General features: G+C 41.1%; 1 protein-coding gene across 6 annotated transcripts in view; it reads left to right on the forward strand.

Moving 5' to 3' along the window:
- The window catches only part of R3HCC1L (R3H domain and coiled-coil containing 1 like), a 39,472-nt gene that overhangs the window by 21,272 nt on the left and 607 nt on the right, over positions 1-17,593 (forward strand). For all 6 annotated transcript variants that reach the window (XM_026676050.2, XM_087964738.1, XM_026676132.2 and 3 more), the window contains 5 exons: positions 3,913-5,711; positions 12,957-13,132; positions 13,510-13,580; positions 13,713-13,808; positions 14,707-14,847. In XM_026676050.2, coding sequence (XP_026531835.2) covers positions 3,927-5,711; positions 12,957-13,132; positions 13,510-13,580; positions 13,713-13,808; positions 14,707-14,847 — 2,269 coding nt within the window. In that variant the 5' untranslated portion in view covers positions 3,913-3,926. The remainder of the gene's footprint in view (positions 1-3,912; positions 5,712-12,956; positions 13,133-13,509; positions 13,581-13,712; positions 13,809-14,706; positions 14,848-17,593) is intronic.

A 17,593-nucleotide genomic window follows, 5' to 3' on the forward strand; every position in this document is an offset into this window, starting at 1 on the left:
TCTATATACGTGACCTGATACATATTTATAGGGGCCTGGGACCTGGCAGAGAGCAGCAGCCTTGGCTGTTTGTGTCAAAGCTTATGAAAAATAAATATCGCCTGGCAGAAGGGGGCTGCAAGTACCTGGGCCCGTGGGGTAGTGGTTAGGTTTCAGGTTGAGGGGAATTGAATAAGAGGAAGCAAATATAACTGTTTCAGTCTTGGAAGTGAATATGGACTTACAATGAAGGGAGACTGTACCTTGCTTTTTTTTTTTCTTGGCTCTGAATCATGAAAAAAATTTCAAACTTAAAAATGTAGCCGAGAGTGGTAAGCTAGCCTGTTGTAATCTGCTGCAAGTGTAAATTGGGCTATTTCTCCATGGTTAAACTAATCAAGGAGAAAACCAACCTAGAATTGAGAAATTTCCTAACCACTAGAACAATTAATCAGTGGAACGACTTGGCTCTAGAGATGGTGGGTGCTCCAACACTGGAAGTTTTTAAGAGGAGATTGGAATCTCTTGGATACTTTGGGAATCCTCAAAGCATTTATATTAAATTCCCTGCATGTCCAGAATTCTTTGTTCTCTTTCTTGGTTGAAAATGGGTTTGATCCAAGGCAGGAAATGCCAACTGGTATTCTTATAGATAGCTGGCAAATGAAGAAGATTCTGTATGGGTATACACTTTATGATGAGTGCATTTCTAACATTTGTGGATGGTTTTGAACCTCTTCAGATGCATGAGAAGGAATGGTAGATAGAACCGGGGGTTTTCCTCTTTTATTTCTTCTATCTTTTTTGCATTTCTTCTGTTTTACCTTCCATTTTCTGAATTAAATGTTCATTTTTTGTAACAATTCTTTGTTGAAAATTTTCTAGCTGGGAGTTTATATTAAGGAACCTGAGGGTGGAGTCAAAAGAGGAATCAGCCTAGACTTGCTATGTAGCCACAAATGGACTAAGTCCAACCCCTCTTGGAAACCTCTTGAATTCCATTGACCCTTATCTACTGCCAAAATATTGCTAAACATTAGTTGAGTAGATTCTTGTGCATAGGCGTGAATAGTAATACATCAGTTTAATTGGAACTTCACGTGTGGACCTGGTCTTTTGCATCTGACATCATATCATTTTGCATTGGTATGGCTAGGATGAATTAAGGTAGGCTTAGACTATCCCCACCTGTTTACTCTGAACTTTGTCAACAAAATAAGTGCAAGGGTAATTGTATCTTAGTTAATATTGATATCCATTGATCTTTCCAAGAAGTTAATCAAGCAAGGTTTCATTTATTTTATTAGTTCTTCACTATTCTCTAAAAGCTCCAACTCTTTCTTGGAGGACTGACTGGGTTGGATTAGGAAACTTCCCCATTTTGACTGGGTTATGGTGTTCATATAACCAAGCCCTATGCCAAATAGGGATTTATAGGCAAACAATTTATATCCAACACCTTGAATTGTTTAAACTAGAATAAACTCCGCGTTTGGGAGATTAAAATGAATATTCTCCTGCCCTACTACTTTCTGAGCTGTAATATTCTCACAGTACACTTACCCCATTGTTGAACCAGAAAAGCACATTGTGTAAATACTGCCATCCTGTCATAAATCCTGTCTCGCTCAATAACTGTTGTTAGGCGATACAGATAAATGCATAAAACTGAGCTCTTTATATGCCTGTGGTATGTTCAATACAGTATCTCTGCTCTTGCCTTATTAATGTGCAAACCATCATTTAATACCATATATGCTATATATTTTTGGAACATGTGACATTTTATAGTCTGTCGATCTTTTGCTTAAGGGGCTTAGATCTGTCCCTTAGGAACCTGTCAGTTTAGAATATATATACTGTACTTCTTACATATCCAGGGGAATGCAATTGCAAAAGAGAAAAGGGCATATAGCAAAATCCCCTCCATGGCATTTGAAGAGGAGGAGGAGGAAGAGGAAGAGGGGGATAGGGGGAAGGAGGGAGATAGGAGGAGGGGGTGATTCCTTTTGCCTTTATAAAGCTTAGTAGATTTAAGTAAGTATCCATTTCATCTCCATATAGAGACAGGAAGGATAGAATGTGTTAGAGACTAGAGCTCTTTGTAGACCCACAAAGCCACTGAACGCTTAGACCTAGTTCTTCAGATGAAACAGGCAAGCGAGCCACGGAAAACTCCTTCTTCAACTCAAAGACTTATATCTCTTCAGTTCTTTATACAATATTATCCTGCTTGCATAGTTTGTTTCCTATTTTCCCCAAAGAATGATGGATTCAATATTAAAAAAAAAAAAACTTTGGTCAAGGAACCTTCATTGCTTCCTTTTCAGAAGTAGGAAAACAGGAAGTTTAATCTGTACCTCGCCATTTTATGCTATATCCAGCCAGTATTGTCCACTGAAACGGAAGTGATTCTTTTGACCAGAAGAGCAGAACTCTTTTCTATCACTTTCTGCATGCAAAACATGTAGTCTTATCATTGAGTTGTGGTCTGCCCCCTAGTCTCTCAGGCAAGGACATAAGCAAAAAGTATAATAAGGCAGGTTTTCTACTGTTCCTGAACTTTGTGGGTGCTCTATGTCATGCAGAAATTGGTAAATACTTCCCTAGTCTTCACTGACTCAGTAGAACATTATCTGATCACCCTCTAGAGAGAGTTCTGCTTCCTTTCATTAATTGCTCCAAAATTTATACAATTTTTATTCATTTATAAAAGCAATTTTCTTCAAATCTGCTAGTCTGGCCAGTCAGTTAATATACAACACATTTAAAATGTGATAGGGTAAATAGAAATTGGGTGTCTTACAGAAACATGGTCAAAAATTATTAATTTGTTAATTAACAAAAGAGAGTCTTGACTGATTTTTATTCCAGAGATTTGCACATATTCTTTAAATGAAGAGAAAAGCAAATAGCTAGTTGTGCAGAGTGTAGGTTAATAAATCTGAGTATTTTTTAAAAGATTTTTTTTCTCCCACTCTAGAGCAGAGACACTGAATGATATGTGCAGCAGCTTGAGCCTTGAGGCTAGAGACTAGAATTACAATATAGAATAAAATTGCATACCTATTTTACTTGCTACTTCACCTATCCTTAAACATACTTATTCTGTAACTGTCTTATTCTCATTGCATACCTATTTTACTTGCTACTTCACCTATCCTTAAACATACTTATTCTGTAACTGTCTTATTCTCAAAATCTTTTTGAACAAAAGTATTCATGTGGATTTTAAGTACAACATGCAAACTTTTGGTTTTGGATAGAGTTTGAGGTATTGTAAGGATAGCTGAGCTTATGACAAACACCACTGTGATTTCCTACAGGATAGTGGCAAAGCTGATAAAAACCTTGAGAGGAGTTTGATTAGAGTATGAAGCAGCTGGGATTAGGGTACCAATATGCAGGAAGACAGCAGGTTGAAGCTTACTTATAGCTTTTAAAAATAACAAGCTATACTAGGTTCCATTGTATGAGCATGATTTATATCTTTCTCTTACTTTTTGTGCCTAGTGCAAAATTACTGTGGTTTATTTAGGCATGATTATCCTTCTTTCTTGAGAGCAACATCAGAAAATGTTTAGCAGTAGAGAAAGAAACCAAAAAGGAGATCTTATGGCCTCAAAATCCTATAAGAAATGCTCAAGTAATTCATTGATCAAAATAATAATAAAAATGCCGAAGTATTTAAGCAATGGAGCTTTCTGCAGAGGAATGTCAGTTACTGATGCTGTTTTGTGTACAATATCATACACAACCAGCTCTGCTTTACTCTTTGGGTTCTGCCTCTATTTTTTCCTTATTTCAAAACAATTGTTTTTAAGTACTACCACCTCAAATCTGGTCTGATGAATTCTATATTAATTAGTACGTTGTGCTAATTTTCATAACTGCTGCTGCACTGAACTGATTGTCTTCCTCACTCTCTTACAGATATTGATAACACCATGCAGCCAGATACAGACAAAACCAGGGTACGAGTTAGGAAACCGGACATGGTTTTGTATGTCCCAAGAGCAAGACGTGAGATGGCAGTCTCAAAAAGTGGCCCTTCCGTGGCCACCCAATGTGGGAGGGAGAGTCACAGCTCCACCACAGAGAAGGAGAGTGTTAAAGCATGCGAGGCAGGACAAAACGCTAAAACTAGGAAAGGACTGCCTCAGAATGATCCGGGAAATGCCAGGACTCGTCAGAAAGAGAGAAGAACTTTTCCCCAGGACTCAAGCCATAGTGATGCATTCTGCCAAAGAAACCTAGGCAGAAAGGCTCAGGGAGAGAAGAGTCCAAAGTTCCCTCAGAAGGCCACATCCCATCCCTTGTTCCCTTCCTCCAGCTTCCCAGACCCAACTCTCACTGGAGTGCGTGAAAGAGAGGCACATGAGTGCTGTACTGTACAACCTGCTGTCTCGGGGGAAAGAATGGCAGATTTCCAGCCAGAGATTAGTAATATCAACATCTCATGGAAAAACGAGCATGGATGCCCATCAGAAAGGCAGGACACCGGCAGGACCAAGAGGACAGTAGTGGTCTCAGAAGAAGTAGGACCAGGTGAAGGCGGGATGCAGAATTACTTGGAACAGAAAATGCTAAGCGAAGATAGCAAGTTGCTTTGCAAGAACAACAGAACAAAACCTTTAAGTAAAGGTGGTTCAGAACTGACTGGAATAAGAGAGAACAGTATATCTGGAAGTGCAAACGAGAGGATTCCAGATAACAGAGGGACATATAAGGGTAGTCCATCCATCTGCACAGAGGAAGGAAATTCTGATTTGGCATGCATAAGTAACTGTAATTTGCTGGAGCACATTGATCAAAGCAGCCTGTTTCCTACGGACATAACCAAGTATAATACATGCAAATGTACAGAGCAAAGCAACTCCAGTCAAACAGCAGTGAGTGACAATAGCATCTTAGAATGTGCTATGGTAGAGCCAAAGGAATGTAATCGAGTTGAAGATACAAAGGAGAGTGTTCCTGCTTCACCGCAAGCAAGTGAGCATGGCGACAAGAATGAGAGTTGTGTCTCCCATCGTTCGGTTAACTTTATCTCTGATCAGGCTGGAGTGACTGCGGATAGTAGTGGGAACGTTTTAATTCAGGCGGAGACACATAACCTCCTGGAGAATGCAGAGCAGCTTCCAGATAATTCAAACGTGTCTATAGGTTTTAGTTGTTCAGACAGGACTTCTGAGAACATAGATGATCTGCCCAATTGTGTCTTTAAGGTAGCAGGTGATGAAAAGTTACAGGCAGGTGATAGTGAACATGATAAGGAGAAAAGCCTCTGTCATGAGACAGGCCGGTATCAATTTGACACATTTGAGGCTAAGGCTGCACTGACAACAGCGGAAAGCATTTTGGACTTGGTTGACCAGAGCCCTGACAGCAGAAGTAATGTGGAGCCAATTTGTCCTTCCAAGGAGACTTCCAGCTGGTCTCTGAAGTCTGCCTCTGAGAATGTGGCCTGTGGTCCAGGAAGCATATTGGAGGGAACAGGGACACCCTTGGGAGTGGAAAAGCCAGCTTTGGGGGAACTGGGTACAAGCTTGCAGTATCCCTCTGAAGACAAAGGAGAACAACCCACAAATTGTGTGCCATCTAGTTCGGAAGAGACCACTGACACCAGCACTGATCCTGTAAGTCACAGCGAGGCTGACAACATGGCCGATGAGAGCTGGGACGCCCTGTTTAATGATGATGGGGATTGCTTGGATCCACAGTTCCTGGAGCAGGTGAGTATTCTGGGTGTTGTTGTTTTTCCAGAGTTGAAGCAAAATGGTGAGAACTGCTTGCATGTCAGAGGCATGTGATATGGCCAGCTCGATTCTAGAATACGTTTATATCAAAGCTAGCTCAGTCTGGTCACTTCCTGCTTTTTCCTGGAAGATCAAACCATAATCATCACACATAGAATTATCTGCTGAAAAATTCAAACCGTGATGCTGAGAGTAAACTGGAAAACCATTCAAAATACATATTTTGTTACATGGTTTTGTAATTTAGTCTAGTATTGTTTCTAAATCTTTTTTTATTTTTGCATTATCTGCATGTTATTGGGAGGTGAAGGAGAGTCAATGTCATTGGAAAATGGTATACAGGGGTAGGAAAATTGGGAAGTAAAAAACTGGAGTCCAATAATCCCTTTTCTGATAGACTTTATTAAAAGGCGTAGACTCATGCCTCGTAATAAAATATGTTAGTTGGAAAAGGTGACTCCTGATTGTTTGCTTCAATATACTAACATGGCGACTACAGTACCTACAAGAACCAAAGGGAAATTCCAGAAATAATAAAAAGCTCCAACTCTATTGGTGAAAATACACACCCATTTCTTGAACATTTAGTAGAGGTTTGTATTATTTTTTCCCCTATCCGCCACCCGTGAGGTTTAGTGGTTCACTCAGAAAAACTCTTTATCAGGGATGTGCATTAAATAATATTTTTGGGCTACGTGCTTCCTGTTCTCTTTGACAAATTGCAGGGGGGAACATGCATGGTCTGTGGTAAGAACTGGAAGAAAATTCTGCCTCCTGCATGGCTAGCTTGTAGCACAAACATTGGCGATGAAATCATAAAACAAAGACAAGCAACATGAACGATTATTGATAAATCCCAACACCTGCAGTGGGCTAAAAGCTCAGCAAGGCCAGGCCCTGGAATGCAATAAAGAAATACCCTCCCTTGACAGTATATAAAATGCATGTAATCAAGCAGGCGGAAGTGCTGCGCGCGGGGCCTGCGTTGCCATCGAGCAGCTTCAGCATGATGAACACCAGGCATGGAAAGATGGACTGTGAAGCTTCATGAAAATGGCAGTTTTTTAATTGGCTTTGGCTTGTTAGCATATTGCCCTGTAAGGGTAGCGCTGAGTGCGTGGCAATGAGAAGCACAGCCCAGGGAATGGGCTGCTTTGCCGTCAGTTTACAAGGAAATCTCCGTGTTGGCCTGGATGGCTGAGGACCCTTATTAAAGCTTAAATCAATATCACGGCCTTGTACTTTCAGAGTGTCACAAAGGTACCTAAAGTAACAAAGTACCCTAATATTGCTGCAAACTACATACAGTCTGCTCAGGAGTCAGGGTTGATCTGAGTTGATTCGGCTTGCTTTAATAGCTCCTGCAAACCACTGAAATTAACTAAGAAGGCTCATTACCAAGGCTTAGCTCATAAGCCCTCCTAAATTCTCTATAATGGAACCCGCTAAAACTCTGCGGGGCCCACTTTGACAGGAAATGGCTGTGGATTCACTACTGCTTATTCCGCTTGTTTACAGTCTAGAAATTAAATCTCTCTTACTAAGCAGATAATCTACCAACCCAGATCACACATGTGGCATATATGGCCAAAAAGAGCTCCGTACCTTCCTGTGTTTTCAGCAGACATGAGAGCACCTCGAGTGCAGTCTTTCTTTCCCAGACCAGGAAGAGAAGCAGGAATGCAATTGCGGTGTACATATCAGTGGCACTGGATGTCTGTTTCACAATATAGGCAGGCCTCAGAGGCACCGGGCATCCTTCACCTGTGCCCAGCAAGCGCAAACGAATCCTTGTGCAAGGGAGCATCTTATCATTTACATTTTTTTCTGCAGCTGTGATAACTTGCTTGGTGCGTTGGGCTGAAAAATGAGCAGGGGAATTATTTGTATTCATTCGTTCGTTCGTTCGTTCATTCACTATAGCCACCCATCAATGACTCTGGACAGTTTACAGTTCAAAAATTATATTGCATGCTAGTAGGCATCTGGAAAGGAAAACCCATGTAGATTATCCCGCCTAGGGTTGTGTCCTTTGCTTTCCTTATAGGCTTGGTCTGCTCTGTTGGTATTGTCAGGAAATGGGTGTCTACGCTTAACCAGGTACAGTATCTCTTGCTCCAGCCGCAAAGCCAGTGATCCCTTTGCATTACCATGAATTCCGCATTGTAGAATATTTGTGCTTGGTTGAACTAAGTCTGCGCCTGCTTTTATAAGGGAAATTATATCAGTACACTTTGTGCATTAAATCTTAAAGTTAGGGATCGTTTCTTTTCTCCTACGTCTTTCCTTTTGCTTGGCAGAAAGTGCATCTTCCCTAGCTGGGAAAGTGGAGGTAAAATGTTTTTTAATTCTTTGATTCTTTAAAAAGCTGGGCGATACAGCCTGTCAATGAAGCAGGCTCTTGACCCTTTTTCAGTAGGCACCTCTTACAGCTCACAGACTTCTTCAATTCTAGTAATTGTACTATTGCAGGGGTCTCCAACCTTGGCCACTTTAAGCCTGGCGGACTTCAACTCCCAGAATCTCCCAGCCAGCAAAGCTTTGCTGGCTGGGGGATTCTGGGAGTTGAAGTCCGCCAGGCTTAAAGTGGCCAAGGTTGGAGACCCTGTACTATTGCACTTTGAAAAAACCCGGCAGTTCCATGTGCCACAGACACTTCAAGGAAAAGCAAACCAACACAGGAACACATAATCTTTTAACCTTGAAGGCAGGATCCAAATGAAAACAATCAAGTGATCTTCGTTAGGAGGGTCTCATAGCGGAATCTATGAAGTCACTGATTTAGGGCAGCTTCCCCACAAAACTCTGAATTGCAGCTTCCTGTGACCAATCATCAAAAATGGCAGAAGGAGAAGTGCAGCCCAAAACATCTGATTGCTGGAAGTTTGATTTGCAGCATATCCAGACCAAGATTTTTGTCAGATTACATATGGCAGTAAGATCCCCTGAGCCTGACCCATTCTTTTGAGTGTCTCAACCACCATTGCTTGCTTACCAATAAGTTTACAAGTGTGTGCATGTGCGTGTGCAGTTTGGGATCCTCATGTTGTCTTTAATGAACATGGAGCTCTGTGTGTGATTGCATCAATAAGACACTTTCACAATCCATGTTATTAGATTTGATTTATCTCCCCCTCTGCTTGCCAGAAAGGACCTTTCATCAGGCTTATGAAATAACAGGGCTCCAGGATCATGAAACAGGTGGATTTACAAAGATTCTTTTAAGAGGGCCTCACGAAAGGGTGCAATGCCACAAATTTACCTTAAGAAAGAAAAATGTTGTGTTAATAAAAAGAGTGAATATGGGACAATAGCCAGAAAAATGAGCTCGTGTAAGACTTCTGTTGAGACCAATTACCCATAGTATCACTTTAATGAGGTACAAGATTTTATGTGGATAAAACAGGACTTGAGATGCACACAGTGACAGATCTTGGGCTGTGTGTGAGCTGTATGCCTTGTTCATGTGGGAAAAATCAGTATTCAAGCATTCCAAAAAATTTTAGTGGGCAACCTAATTGAACAAAGGGAGAGTTCACACTAGTAAGCACTACCTTGGTATTATATTCACTGTGAGATGTGCCCCTACTTTAAATGAGTTTGCATATGTTATTGTATGAGATCTCTTAAAATGCTATTCATTTAATCCCCAATGGAAATTTCCTGTAAAAGGGTAAAAAGTAGAATTTGGCTTTTCTGCAGCCGCTGTAGCCTTGTTAATGCAGAGGTGCATTTATCCATATCTTTCTGTTTGTGCTGAAGAAAGACTAAGGTGAGATAAAAAAGAGGATGGGGGAAAAAAAACAATCCTTCACAAACAACTCATATCTAAATAAAGCAGGATCTGTGCTATTATTTGCCCCAGTGAGTTTTCTAAGGTCAATCTAACTCATTTTGTTATATAAGAGCCAGGATAGGGAGAGAGGGTTATACATGGGAAAAAGAGAAAAGCGAGGAAATTTTGGCATATTCCTGAGAAAATACTTCTAATGTGATTATAGGTTGTGTGTTATGTCTTTAGCGTTTACACGTGAGGAAGATAGGAGCATCATGCTTACTCTTCATCTTTGTAAGTATTGAAGTGAAAGGAAGGAATACAAATATGTGTGTTTTTCTTTGGTGTGAGGGAAAAGGTATATGTTTAGATCAGGGGTGTCCAACCTTGGCAACTTTAAGACTTGCTTTGCTGGCTGAGGAATTCTGGGAGTTGAAGTCCACAAGTCTTAAAGTTGCCAAGGTTGGACACCCCTGGTTTAGGTGATATATGTGAAATTAGGATTTGTGCCCTGTACTTCCCAAACCTTAGCCTTTCCTATAGTATTGGATCCCAGTTCTCAACATTTCAAGCCAGCATGACTAGTGGCTGTATTGAAAGGGCTGAAAGTGGGGACAGCTCATGTATGATTTTAAAGGCTGCGGTGATCTTATCTGTCTGGTGAAAGCAACAAGATTCAATCATTTGGGTAAATATTTTCATTTACCAAGGAAAGTTAGTATTTCGCTTTGATATTACACCACTTGATTCTTAACCCTAAAGTTTTGAGTGGATTTTTAAAATTATTATTCTGCAATCTAAATTTGAAGATTATCTAATCTAACCCTACCAGAAAATCATTTTTCTTTCAAGAAAGGTATATCAAGTGATACGAAAATCTTTAATTTCCCAATGGGAGTGAGGTTTCTGCAGCCTCTACTACTTGGTTTTTTACCCTGCTTTTCCTTCCTTCCTTCCTTCCTTCCTTCCTTCCTTCCTTCCTTCCTTCCTTCCTTCCCTCCCTCCCTCCCTCCCTCCCTCCCTCCCCTCAGTGCCTGGGCATCCAGAAACACAACCTTTCCCACCACAGGATGAGTACTCTTTGGAAAGGAAACTTTCAAACAAAAGCTGGGTTGATTTTATGCACAGTTAAGTTCACAGTTCCTTAGGCAATTCATGATAGGAAGTTCCAACACTAATGGGCTCACACTCTCATTATGTATGAACCTTTTTAAACATACTTGTAACAATACAAAGCTATATACACACCGCATTACCTGATGCACATATGCATGAGCAGCTGTCTGTCTGGCTCATATTTCACAATTAAAATTGCAATTTATATACGTGGGAAGTTTTAAGAAACCATGTCTTCTTTTTCCAGTGGTCCCTAAAGGCAAATTCTAATCTTTGCATTTTGTGAACTGTCCTGTTTTGACTTGTCATCCTCCTTGCACCCAGTGGTTTGTGAAGGGCAGGGGTGCTCATGCAGTATGCATTCCACAATCTCAGATAATCTTCTATGCCACTTGATATTATGAGCACTCTGCTCCATCAAGCATGTCTGAGGCCCGATCCTGCTGGGCTGTAGTGTTGTTCATTTGAACTCTGGGTGCTCAGGTTCATGCCTTAGTTTTATTAAACCCAGCAAGATGCATCCTTGTGTTCCTATTGCGACAATTCCCACCTCTTCCTCTCTGGATTGCCATCTTTTTCTTATTTGCTCCTACTGCAAATCCACTTTCCAGGAAGAATTATCTGAATTATTGTCTTTTATTGACTTGAGAGGTGAATTTATAGAGCCTCCCTGTGGAACTGTGGCTTGTCCTGGTATGGATGCTTGAAGAAAAAAAAACACAGAAATCTGCTTGAGTTATAGTCTCCCTTGCCAACAGGGTATGTGCTGATGTATGCCATTAAAAACCCAGGACAAGAGTTCCTGCCAACAGATCAGCAGCAGCAATAGTAATCTGCATCTATCTGTCAATCACAACACAGCCAGAATGACTTGGCATCCTTATTGGAAGAGACCTGTCTTTGGAACAAAATGGAATAGCCAGAACAAAGCAATCTGGTGCAAGGATTAATGTCCGTTCTGTTACTGTGAGGCAGGTTTGGTGGCAATATCAAAGATTTCCTAAGAAGAACCCTGCCAATTCAAGTATGTTTGTAGAACCTGTGGTCCCTTCCCTGCTGAAGTAAAAGTAAGGCTTCAGTGGCCTTTCTGATTTAGGGTTGAAAACCATGTCAGACCTGTGGTTTCTTTGTGAAATATAATCATTCTATGAGTTTGTGTACAAAACATTGTTTTGCATTGCGTTTAAGTCCTGAGAAGATCAGGCAAAAATCAGCTATAATCAAAACTAGAGTGCATATAAAAAAGTAAAACAAAGCCAATCAAATACAGCAGGAGGCAAGATTTTAAAAACACGAAAGACAACTTAGCTCTCTTTTTGAAAAGGAGTCTGCATTAGGCGTAGGCTCCATAGCCAGGTGTTGCCACTGATAAAACCTTGTAATGCATCTCTACCACTTGCCCTCTCTTGGCAGCAGAATAACTGGACTTGACAAATAAGTGCAAGGATAACAAAGTGTTCTGGTCTCAAATCATTTTAGACTTTGAAGATAATAATCAGCAATTTCTATTAGACCAAAACAGTCAGAAGTCCATGGAGTTTAAACAAGAATAGGGCAATATTTTCAGAAAAGTAGGTCCAAGAATTTTTTTGGGGAAATAGCTATTCCAGTTGCAAAATAAACATCTCGTGTTACATTTAATTACTACTGGCTGTAATTGCCATTAACTGTTATGCATTAATGTGTTAATTTATTTGGACACCTCTATTTAAAGATGTTTACTAGGACACATTCTAAGGAATACATGGACTCAGATCTTCTCTTTGTGCCACAGTCTTGCATTTAGCATTTTATCTCCCATCTATTCTGGCCACATCCAGTCACCATGCTGCTTGCAATAGTTGCTTTACTAACTGCGTTTTGCAACTATCTCAGGTATTGGTTTGGATGTAAGTAATGCCTTCCTACCGGATGGATTCTTACTGAAGCAGATGTTCATTCCAGCTTCCTCCTCTGGAAACAGTGAGGGAGAAATCCGCCTAGAACTGGGGAAAGAGCAGGCAAGCAGCAGGAGACACCCAATCAATAACCCCCAATCTCCCATGGATGATCAATCCTTTTCCAGAGCCGAGTCTATGGCCCCATCAATCAGCTAGTGCACCCACACCCAAGCTGACATAGAGGTTTCCAATGAGACAAGACCGAGGCTGTTGGTTTCAGGATTGGGATGTGAAATTAGACAATGGAGTAGATCCCTGAAATGACATCTGGAATCTACTTGTGGCCAATGCTGCTTTCCAAAAAAAAAAAAAAGGATCGAAACAAAAGACGGTTTTGCTGTGTATCCTGCGCTTCTTCGTGCTTATAATTAGTCTCTGCCCTCCCTCCAGCTGTCTACCTGCACTCTCCGTGGCACAAGGCTACAGGAGCCGCATTTTGATTATTACAACTATTCTCCAGCTGATCAGGACATGAGTGACTCTGAGCTGCCACATGTCATTGAAATCTATGACTTCCCACCAGAATTCCGCACTGAGGATCTGCTGTGTGTCTTCTGCCATTACCAGTAAGCAGTTTGGTTCTGTTTCTCACTTGTGTTTTCTAGTGTGGTCTATCCTCCGAGCTGAAGGGGCCGGGATGTAACTTGTTTAAGAGTCACTGTCTGGCTGCTTGCTTCTTTTATCGAAGCCTCAGGGCTGTTATCATCAGCTTTTTCTAATGATGCTCAGGATTGGTATGTTATTGCCACCCATCAGGGAAATACTGTGTTCTTCCCATCCTCTAAGGATTGTTCCTGTCCTGCAGTGAGAAATTCAAGTGAACACACATCCATTTCCTAACCGTATATTTTCTTTGAAGCTGCACGTAATTTGATAGATTTTGCTGTTTTTTTGGATCACTGCCAATTTTCCAGCTTGCTTTTGTGTTTTTTTCTTTCATCAGGAAAAAAGGTTTTGACATTAAATGGATAGATGACACCCATGCTCTGGGTATCTTCTCCAGTCCCATCACAGGTATGTCCTGCTTCCGAGAACCAGACCTGCTGGTGTGTCCTTGAATGGAAGGTGCTGGATGACGGCATTGGTTGAGTGGGGGGCTCCTGTCCACTCTCATTTCTCATCTGACGTTGCCTTTCTTCACCATAGCACGGGACGCTCTCAATACCAAACATCTGGTGGTGAAAACCCGTCCCCTGTCACAAGCTACACGAGCTGCAAGGACCAAAGCCAGAGCTTATGCGGGTAAGTCCTGAAAGATTCAAAGAATCTCCCAGGTTAACCTTTTTTCTAGCTGCTGAGTCATACCTGTAATATATATTGTCTTCCTATAGGTATTAACTGAGGCCATCTGATTTTATACCAGGCTTCAACTGTCCTATCCATCTTTGCTCTGCACATGTTGTCATAGATTGATTAGTTCTGGTTCTCACTGCTGATAAAAATGCCTCCTGATGAAGAAAACTGTTCCATTGGAAATATCCATCATTCCCTCTTAAACTTAGCCCTTAGAATCCTGTGCACGCTTCTCCGGTGAAAGAGCTACACTAACATCTGTTGATGGTGTGTCCTCTTAGCATTGAACAGTGCTTTTTGCAACATTAACAAGGATCAATCCTATGAAATGCTGGGACATCCCCTCTTGGGTTGCTGTTGGCTGAGCTAATTCCCAAGACACTCTTCAGGCAAATATGATGTGTTGCTGCTTGTTGTTTTTTTAAAAAAAAATAGTTTTCCAGTCCTGTGTTGTCCAACATTTATGAGACTGAAAAGTGAATAGCACAATGTTAACACTGCTGTGTCCCCTGATCTGCTTTCAACACAGTATTATGGAGGTAGAATTAATGGTTCTGGAGAAATAGCAACCGGCTAGGACTTGTATATTTGGCCAGTGGTTTCTTAAGTTCATTGCGACATGTCCTCTTTACTATTCTTCCCCCCCCCCGCCCCCCCAGTTTCATGGGAAGGTCTATTAAAGTTGCTACCAATCTTTCACTCTGCCGTGTTATATTTAAGTAGAAAGGAATGCCTATTTTCTGGGGAAGAGAGCCCTCTGTTAATATTTAAATATGCTCCTCTTCCGATCCTATCAATGGAAACAATAACTCCAGATATTGAGACATCTGCTTTCCCCTCCTCTTAGAATTCCTGCAACCTGCCAAAGAGCGTCCCGAGACCTCAGCTGCTCTGGCCAGGAGGCTGGTGACAGGTGCCCTTGGTGTGAGAAGCAAGCAGAGCAAGGCCGAACGCGAAGCTGAACGTAAGCAGTTACAAGCAGCTCGAGGTAAGCTTGAAGGAGCAGAGACGCGGCAGTCTTGGAGTGTGTTTGTGGAAGAAGTTGGGAAAGATAGGAATGTCTATTCTACTTCTAGGAGTACCAAATGTCTAAGGTGGAAAAGATGCAGTCTGCAGTATCACAGATAGCAATGAGAGAAATTACATCATTTCTCTGTGTCTTGGTTTCAAGCTACACTGCTCTCATTTACTATCCATATTCAGGAAGTCTGTCTGGTCCAAGTGTCTGCTGTGGTACAGAATGGTAAGTGAGCCAAACCGTTCTTGTTACCACCCTGCCAGATCGACCTGAGTGCCCTAGGGAACTCCTGAGTGGCCAGCGATTTCCCTGTCTCGGGTTCAGCAGAGAAATCTATTATGCTCTCCTGAAATATGTAGGGATATACAAGAAAGAATTGGCTGCACTTCAGTCCCCTTTCTTTAACATTACTAAGGTACAGCACCTCACACTCTGCTTATCCTCCAACTAGAGAGCAGTGGTAAAACTATTGGCCTGGCTGGGGGATGGAGAGTTTTCCATCCTATCTGGTAAACTATAATAAATTCAACGAAGTATTTGCAGATTCCTACTTGCCCTTGTCTGGTAGAAGTAGAATGAAGACAGAGAACCAGTCAGTTACTGTAGAACATCTTGTGGATATTTGGAAATGAACTCCCCTGTCCTGCAGTAGTGTAATCTCTTGAGTAAAGGGTTAGTTCATTCTTCAGTTGATGCCCTTGTCTATGGTACTGCCAGTCTTCTATTTATGATGGGTGCCTGGACGCATATGGTCTTCAAAGGATTCTACCTAGCTTATCTCCAAGTCCTCACCTTCCTGGATGGCCCAAAATTGAAATTGAACCCACATGTTCGACAATGCAACTTTTTGCCCCTAAGGAGGTAAAGGACAAATCATGTTGAATGAGTAGAAAATATAGCATAATAAATCTATTAGTTATAAAAGCTATCAGGAGTGTATTTCCTCTTGTGAAACAATAAATCTTTTGAACAACCTCTGTTCCATCTTATAATCATGGGCTAGAAAATCACGTAAACAGAAATTAAACCTGTACACTGTTTTCAATTTAACCAGAGTTTCTGAGTTTTCGGAAGAAATATATTATTTATTTTATTTATCTGTTAGATTTCTGCCCAGCTTTTCCATAGTGGCTCAAAGTAGCTTTCACGGATAAATATTTTCCTTTTTTTTTTTTTTAAGAAATCCTGTGAGATAGATAGGGCTGAGAATTAAATTTGACTGAGTGACCTGCATCCAGATCTTTGCAGTCCTAGACTGAACCGTTGAGAAGGTGTTTTTTTTTTTTTTTTTTGCCACAGCTGGTGGATATGGAAAGCAGAACTGAATCTTGTCCGGATGGACCAAAAATGATAAAAAATGAGAATGAAAAAATTAAATATAGAAGCTATGGACTCCCTCTTGGAAGAGAAAGGGTAGAAGTTAGTTTTACTGGCACCGTATCTTTTATGGAAGTGCTATATTTCAAGCTCACATTATCATTCAGGCAGCATTGAAAATCAGATGAGAAATGCAGGTCATTAACAGTGCAAATATTTTATCTGTGTTATTTTTTCTTTAACAACACACCTTGCACTTTGGGAATACGCTGACAACTTTTTGTGAGTTCAAATGATGAATCTCCGGGTGGTTCCATGTTCTACCATGGCCTCTTCTCTCTAATAATTCTGGTAAACTTAACTCCTCTGTCTTTTCCTTTCCCTACAGTCCCCTCCCCTCCCCCCATTTTTCTGTGGCATATTCTTAAGCAGCTCTTTTGTAGAGTATCTGTTGACCTTCTTCAGTTGTTCTTTTGAAACCGGAGTACAAGTATTGATTATTTGAGTTTCTTAGACATTCTTATTGTAATTAACTGTTAAAGATTGCTTTTCTCTACTGGTTTGGCTTTTTGAATAGGATACACATCCAACAATCACTGTCATCTTTCCAGCAATAATATCGGGATCAGATGTACTATGAGCTCCGTGCAAAAAGACATTTTAGGGGGCGGGAAAGCATCACCATTAAATATGTGATGTCCAGGTTTATATAGCCTTCATTGTGGTTACTAAGGAGTGCCTCTTTGAATCCATGCAAGAACTAGGAATTCTTATTTTCCTATCCTTTTTCTTTAAGGGCATTGGAAGAGAACAAGGATCCCCCCCCCAGCAGCAAGAGCAGTTTATAGCTCTAATTAAGTGCCTTGAGGGAAGAAAGCTGTGGTATATCCAGTCCCTCTAGGAAAAAGATATATGGGAAATGCAATTGTGCCGGGTCTTCAGTGTTCAGCTAAGGACACTAGGTGGCGCTCCAGTTCTGTTTACTGTACTGAACAATAGTACCACTCCAGAATACAGAATCCTGTGCCAGGCTGAGCTTCAAAAAAGTGAGAGTAAGACATGCATAAGAATAGCTAATTTATTTTAATTGTAGCTACCAACTCAGTAATTTGCTGCTCCGCTTTGCTGAGTAGGCTTTCAAGTAGATTACAAGCAAATTCTCCAGGCTGATCTCAGGTGAAATGCAGCTCCATAATATGTTGCATGGATCTGTAGGAAGAGATAGGAGCGCTGTGCAGGGTAATTGAGTGAAGACTTCCAGTGTGCAATGATGATGTGAGCATGTCCACTGTTTGCTGAGGGGGCTCTTGATCTCTGCACCAACTAGGCAGAGACAACAGCCTTCTATGTCACGAGGGATATCCAGAGAGAATGCATTCACACCAAGGTTGCACGTAAG

The sequence above is a fragment of the Notechis scutatus genome, chromosome 4 (genome assembly GCF_049901735.1).
Source record: "Notechis scutatus isolate UNSWTSFEM ecotype Mainland chromosome 4, rNotScu1.2, whole genome shotgun sequence".
Taxonomy (NCBI): Eukaryota; Metazoa; Chordata; class Lepidosauria; order Squamata; family Elapidae; genus Notechis; species Notechis scutatus.